At 40.8% G+C, this 7,149-nt stretch overlaps 1 protein-coding gene across 1 annotated transcript; it reads left to right on the top strand.

The window, feature by feature from the left end:
- Positions 1-3,107: 3,107 nt before the first annotated feature.
- On the top strand, positions 3,108-7,149 carry LOC121609896 (protein NDRG1-like). The gene is made up of 12 exons (XM_041941657.1): positions 3,108-3,158; positions 3,630-3,735; positions 4,161-4,281; positions 4,386-4,448; positions 4,586-4,646; positions 5,227-5,313; positions 5,503-5,559; positions 5,695-5,861; positions 6,129-6,228; positions 6,370-6,405; positions 6,510-6,561; positions 6,917-7,149. The coding sequence occupies exons 1-12, from the start codon at positions 3,108-3,110 to the stop codon at positions 7,147-7,149; spliced, it is 1,134 nt and encodes a 377-aa protein (XP_041797591.1).

The raw sequence follows: 7,149 nt of genomic DNA, 5'->3' as shown, positions 1-7,149 counted from the left end.
AGTTGCCTTAAATTCTTAGTGTTGAAAATTATTTAGCCACACTTTACTCCCAGTACTTCCCAGTTGGCTAAGGTCAAAATGCAGGCTTGAATGTGCCTCTTAATCTCTATCATAAGCTTAATGTGCTGTTTGATCAGGTGACAGCATGTCTTCAGTCACACAGCAGGTGAGATTTTAAATTAATTGGCAGAAATTGCGGCTGCAGATGTACTAAATATTTAATGTATAATTGTTGCATGCATTGCTAGCAGGGTGATTTAAAAGTAATGGCAGCAGTAGTGTTATTATGCATAATGTCACTCTAAATCTCAAACACACAGTTGAAAACAATATAGGTTAATGTCGTTGGCACTGGCAAGTCTCTGCTTATACTCAGTGATGCGTCAGTCACACCACATATGCAACAAAATATGGGCCAGTGGTCAATGGCGAAATAGGCTAGCAGGCCAAAGCTTAGTCAGGGTTAGTGTGTTGTTAAAATGGCTTCAGACTGACGTGAGGCTGAGTAAGACCCATCTGCTGCCCTCTGCTCTTCGGCCACCACTAAACGGATTAAACGTGCAGCACACACAGCTCTCTTCCAGGCATTACGCCTTAAAGAAGGTGGCCACGGCGCGGTCTGCTGTGTTTCCACTCTGCCAGCTGTTGCTGTCTGTGACGTAGTCTACCCGTCTAGACCTCTATCATGTGTTTTTATCTGTCAATCCAGGGAATATCTTGCTGTTGTATATGTAGTGTCAGTCCGCTGCAGGACTCTGTGTTTTGCTCAGGGCTGCATAGCTGAGAGGAGAACACTCATTCATTCAGCCACTGGGATTTTCTGCAGCTCATCCATAAACCTTTGACATTCTGTCATCATGAGAGGAACACCATTTCATTTAAGAAGAATTAAATTACCGTAATGCAATTTGTAGACGTGTGTGTAACCAGGTTTAAAGAGACTACTCTATGTTCATTCATCTGTCAACACAAGCAATAGAGGATGTAAAAAATAATCAAAACCAGTTAACATCTGGCTTTTAATACTTGCTTTGTTTTTAAACAGCTGAAAGTCAAGACTTCAGATATTAAATCTAAACAAAGATATATACATATAACTATAAGGATTGCCACCAAAGCACATTGCAGTGCAAACATTTGCTTTATATCCTCAATCAACTTTGATATTTTCTCTGCACAAAGATCCGACATTGAGAGAGTTACAGAGTATAAATACCTCTGCACTGGATAGGTTCAGGTTCAAATATCATACAGACAATTTTCTCAACAAATTGGGACAGAATCTTTTTTAAGAAACAGAAATAGAACTAACTTTCTCTCTGTTATGTTAATATGACTTATGAGCTTGCCTCTGCCTCTACTCTTAAATCCTTGGATGCTGTTGATCGTTGTCTTAGGTTTATTACTGGTGATGTTTAAAGCACTCATCATTGCACCTTGTATGAAAGCGTTGGGTGGTCTTCGCTGTCTTTGAGATGTGACAGCAGATGTATTTGTTCATCTATAAGAACCCTTTTGGGGAGTTGCCATCTTATATCACAGCTATGCTTGATTGGACCACATTAAATTTGGTCTAATGACTGGCTCTCACTGCAAGTCCCTCGAGTTTGGACTGAACTTGGAAGATCTGTTTTTATGTCCCCACAACCTGCAGCTCTTTATGAAATACCCTAAAAATGGATATTTTGATACTCCTTGATGAAATTAAATCCATGATCACAAACCATTCAGCTTCTGTTTGTACTTTTTTAACTGAATTGTTTTTGTTCTTTTTGTATCTTTTATGAACTGTATGTTTTAATTAATTGTTCTATTTTGTATCTTTTAAACTATTGTTCGACATCATTTTAAATGAGGTCAGCCCTTGATGTTTTTTTTTCAACTTTAAAAAATGTGTATGTGAAAATCAAGTTATTTATTCCCCATTCTGTAACTGTTGAATAATTGCCTTACACTGCCAAGTAAAATGATAATTAAATCTGTTTTAAAGTTAAATCAGACACTGGCTTGAAAGGGCCACATGACCTCCATTTCTTTTGTTTTGTTATTTCAATTTATAGAAAGTTTTCACAGAGTATCAACTATGACATTAAATGTTACACAAAGCACACGTCCATCTATGGTACTTTAAAAGAAAACAAACAAAAAAAGAGTAAAAGAGTGTGATGGCTTTTTGACCGTTAGACCAACCTAATGTCCTGATGCATTACAGCTTTAGGCTTTACCTTTGAAATATCTGAGTTGATTTTATCCAAGTGCTGAGTAAGAGCAGCAGGGGAGTTCAGAGGAACTGTCCAAATTAAGTTAATACACTGCACTAAGTTAGCAGGAGGGTCAAGGTTACTGAAGTGTAGGGAGCTGAGTGTTTTGCTGTGAGGAACAGATGGCACGCTGAGATTAGACAGCTGACCTGCTCATGGTTTGGCTGAAGGTGTGATTCCCCTGACGCCTCACAGCAAAAAATAACAAGCTTTACTTGTGATGTTAATGTAAGTTCCCACCAAGCAAACTCATTGCAGCTCAAATTGATGATTAGTTTCAAAATGTTTAAGATGTTCTGCATGAGAGATAAAACTGCATGATTCAAAGATGATTTTGAGAAAACTCTGAAGTTCAATAAATGCCTAGAAACAAATTTCAGAATCCTAACTCAAGTAATCCCAAAGGGAAATGATAGAATTATCTTTACATGTGGATATTTGGCTCAAAGTATCTTAAGATGCATGAAAACGTTCTTCCAGTGAGGATGTTCTGCTTAATTCCCTCTAGAAATCCAGTGCTGTCTCTGTGGGAATGCAGCAGCCTGAGGTCAGATTAAAACAGGAAGGGGCCAGTTGGCCACGTGTGAGCCAGGTTGGAGTTAGGGCTTAGAGACAGATCAGTGTTGGAGGATATATAAACCAGCTCAAACAAATGGTTTGTCACACACATACAGCGCTGTTGCTCTCTGGTCATTTCCTCCTGCAGGACTAGCAGCGCAAATACACTTCAGCTTGCTTCCAAAATTAAGCAGAGGTTAAGAATCAAAGACTCCAAGCGGGACATCTGCTCTGCATCTACGACACAGCTCCTTTGTTTCTGCGGTGGTCTACTCTGCATCAGCAGCCATGGTACTGGAGGACAACGAGTGCGACTCTGTCTTTGAGCCCCAGATCACTGTGAGTATCCTGTCAGAAAGAGCTTAAATTAATCTTGAGGCTAGAATCAATGTTACAGCTGTAATCCTTGTGCAGAGTTAAATGACTTATCACAGAGTTTTATTCTGCATGTCTACACTGAGTGACGTTTCCAGTTAAAATTGTCTTCATCTGTTTGAGATAATTAAAATATCCAAAGGAAATAAATTAATTTTGGCCTGCAAGTTAATTTGCCCTGAAAAAAAGGTAGTTTATGATATCGCCTACAATGGGTTTGACACCAAAATTACAAAACAACTAATATGGATGCAGAGACCAAGACATATTTCATGGAGAACTGCAATCAATTGTCCCCTCAAATACCTAAAACGCTTTTGAACGCTGCTCCAATTTGACAAAAAAAAAAAAAATCTCTATTTTTCAGCCACACACACAAACAGCAGCATGTGTTATTTATCTGAATGTGTGACTGAATGTGTGTGTTTGTTTTAGGAGGAGCACGTGGAGACCCAGTATGGGAACGTCCACTGCGTCATGACTGGAACTCCGAGGGCAAACCGCCCTGTCATACTGACATTTCATGATGTTGGACTGAACCGTAAGTCCCAGCTCTAAGCCCTACAGTAGCGCGGTGTTTGTTATGTTAATATCCTGCATGCAGGATAAGTTGTAGAAATACCCTGATATCCAATTTAAGATTGGTATATCTCTGGTATCTGATTTATCTTTGCAATATGAGTTTGTTTACATCTGCAAAGTCAAAACTAGATTTCCTATGGTGTGTATGTAAAGAATCACAGCTCATTACTTCACTAAGTAAAACCTCTTATCTCCATAGTCTGCATGGACGCATTACAGCATCCTTTTATAAATATTCTATTTTCCTCTTAACAACAGCCGCTTTTACAACAGTTTTTGCATATTGAAAATGCATATTCCACACTTTCTAAATTCTCTATTCCTATCACCTTTCAACCTCACTTCAACAGAATTGATTTTACTTTTTGTCTTTTCTTCTTGCAGACAAGTCCTGTTTTTCGACACTGTTCAACCACGAGGACATGCAGGAAATCATCAGACGTTTGCCTATTTGTCACGTTGAAGCACCGGGACAACACGAGGGAGCCAAAACTCTGCCGACTGCGTCAGTGCACTGTCTTTATTCCTCTCAGTCTCTTTTTTATTGATATTTCATACTGTAATTATGCCCTTAGTTGACACCTTCTGATGGTTATGTTGACCCCTCAGGTATACCTACCCTTCCATGGACCAGCTGTCCGAAGCACTGCCCGCTGTCCTCAAACACTTTGGGTAAGACAGACAGTTAATCTGATGCTTTCCCGATGCTTTTCAGTTGTCCTTTCATTAAAGGTTAGGAATATTCAACACGTTTATTCAGCGTACTAGGATGAAGCGTCTCAGTTTTGCCCTTTCTCTGTGGTCTGCAGGCTGCGCAGTGTGATCGGGCTGGGAGTTGGCGCAGGAGCCTACATCCTGGCTAAATTCGCTGTGAGTTCAAATCTTTTTTTGAGACAGACATCAAATAATTTGACATAATTTAACACTTACTTTGATAATGCCAAGTTTAAATCTTTACTTTTTACAGCACATTTTCTAACTTGGTGATACCTCCAAGTGTACAAAGGCATTATGTAAATCAGATATACACCAGAGATATTGATTAGAGCAGATCTTTCCTATGCAAAGCTACACAAATACAATTAAATATGTGTCCCAGAGTCCCAGAGGTGGGATGACACACCTATACAACAGCCACTGACAAACTCTGACCAACGCAGTCTCCAGCTGCAGCCATGTAATCCATAAAAACTCTGAACAGGAACCATGGAATAGTCAGTGGTAGAAACGGATCAAAATCTCTGGCTGTAGAAAAGAAGAACAGGACAATAAACAAATTCACACATGTAAGAAAAATCAATTGACTCGAGAACTGCTGAAAAACATGTTAACAATTGTAAATGAGCTGTTCAAGTCATAGTACTAACTGGTCTTCTGTTTGCATGTGTGTGTGTGCGTGTGTGCGTGTCTATGTGTGTGTCTGTGTGTGTGCGCATGTGCGTGCATGTAGCTCAATCACCCTGACCTGGTGGACGGATTAGTTCTGATCAACATCAACCCCAGCGCTGAGGGACTAATGGATAGTGTTGCAAACAAGGTCAGCAGTGTGTGTGTGTGTGTGTGTGTGTGTGTGTGTGTGTGTGTGAGTGATAGATAGATATTGATACAGCATTTGTCCCAATTCTACTAAGAGAGTTGTGGTGAGAGTGTCTGTAATGTAAATGCATTGTAGGCCCATATCTGAATGAAGCTGAATGTGATTGTGCTTGTTCTGTGTGCGCTATAGATCACTGAATGGACCCACACTCTGCCGGACACAGTCATCACACACTTGTTTTCAAGGGTAAGCTTACTCTGCAGTGACTGGCTTCAGTTACCATGGCAACAAAGGCGAAACATGCATCTTTAAAAAACTCATCAAATTTTAAGCATTTTACATCTAGAGTACAAGAATATCTCTTATTTTCTGTTTTTTCAGGATGAGATCGAGACCAACCACGACCTCATAGCTACGTACCGTCACCACATCACGACGACGATGAACCAGTCCAACGTGAGCCAGTTCCTCCGCTCCTACAACAGCCGCGGCGCTCTGGAGGTGGAGAGGCCTACACCTGGAGGAAACATCAATGTCAGGACCCTCAAGTTAGTACAACTTTTGACCTTTAAACAGGGTGTATTAGCAGGCTCTAATAGTCTGACTTTTTTCACATATTACAATGCTCCTTGTTCATGGCAAAAAGAAGTAATAGGATTGCTTTTGTAAAGTTGAATTGTAGTTGGATTGAATTGATGAAAAGTCAGTTCAGTTAGTATAGTCAGTTTGTGATTACAGCTCTTTGCATCATTGCAGCAGGTTCTGTCAATCCTAACGATGGCTCTCAGCTCACCAGCCTGTCTGTTGGTTCACAGGTGCTCCACTCTGCTGGTTGTTGGAGATAACTCTCCAGCTGTGGAGGCCGTGGTCGACTGCAACTCTAAACTCGACCCCACCAAGACCACACTGCTCAAGGTAATGACTGACTGATTAAAAAGTAAACAACCTAATTATTATTTATAAAAATAAAAGATTTCAATGCAAGAATTGGTGTGATTCTAATTCTAATGTGACAGACTGAAGCCAAGGCCTGACCTTTGCATTTTGCTCTTCTAGATGGCAGACTGTGGAGGACTTCCTCAGGTGAATCAGGTAGGCTGTGGCGTTTTATGGGCTACTCCACTGGCAATAACAGAGAATCTGCGCTCCTGATTGATTGGAAATGTATTTAATACTTTTCATTTTTCTCTTCACAGCCAGCCAAAGTGATTGAAGCCTTCAAATATTTCATTCAGGGGATGGGACACTGTAAGTTACTATTAACTTAACCCTGAAGTAGAGCTATTTCATCTTAGAGATCAAATGTCTGAGTCTCTGGAGGTGCCACTCTTTGTTCAGTTATGGGAGCTACTCATGATAACTCAATTTTACCTCTGTTTACTTCTGACAAACCACTGCTAAACATCACTTCTTGTAAATAAGAGGATTACTGTAACCCCACACGGGTGTTTAGAACTCCACAGTAAGTGGATTTACAGCAGGGTGAATCAATATTGCGCTATATCACCGAGCAAAACATTGGTTTATGTGAAATCTAAATTGCATAACCATAAAACACCACAATAAACCCTGCAGACCATTAAGGGCTCTGCTCTTTCTCCAGTGTCCAGCGCCAGCATGACCAGACTTCGGTCCCGGACGACCTCCAGCTCCAGCATCTCATCTTTCGACGGCTCTCGGAGCCGCGCGCATACCAACGACCTGCAGCGTGGCCGAGCACACTCGCGCGGCGCCGAGGAGAAGCGTGGGCGCTCGCACACTGACGTCTCCATGGAGAGTATTTCTAACAGTAACATGGACCAGATCATCTCTAAGTCCACCGAAGTGGCATGCTAG

The sequence above is a fragment of the Chelmon rostratus genome, chromosome 8 (genome assembly GCF_017976325.1).
Source record: "Chelmon rostratus isolate fCheRos1 chromosome 8, fCheRos1.pri, whole genome shotgun sequence".
Classification (NCBI taxonomy): domain Eukaryota; kingdom Metazoa; phylum Chordata; class Actinopteri; order Chaetodontiformes; family Chaetodontidae; genus Chelmon; species Chelmon rostratus.
The sequence above is the reverse complement of the archived record's forward strand: the minus strand, read 5'-3'. Positions and strand labels throughout refer to the sequence as shown.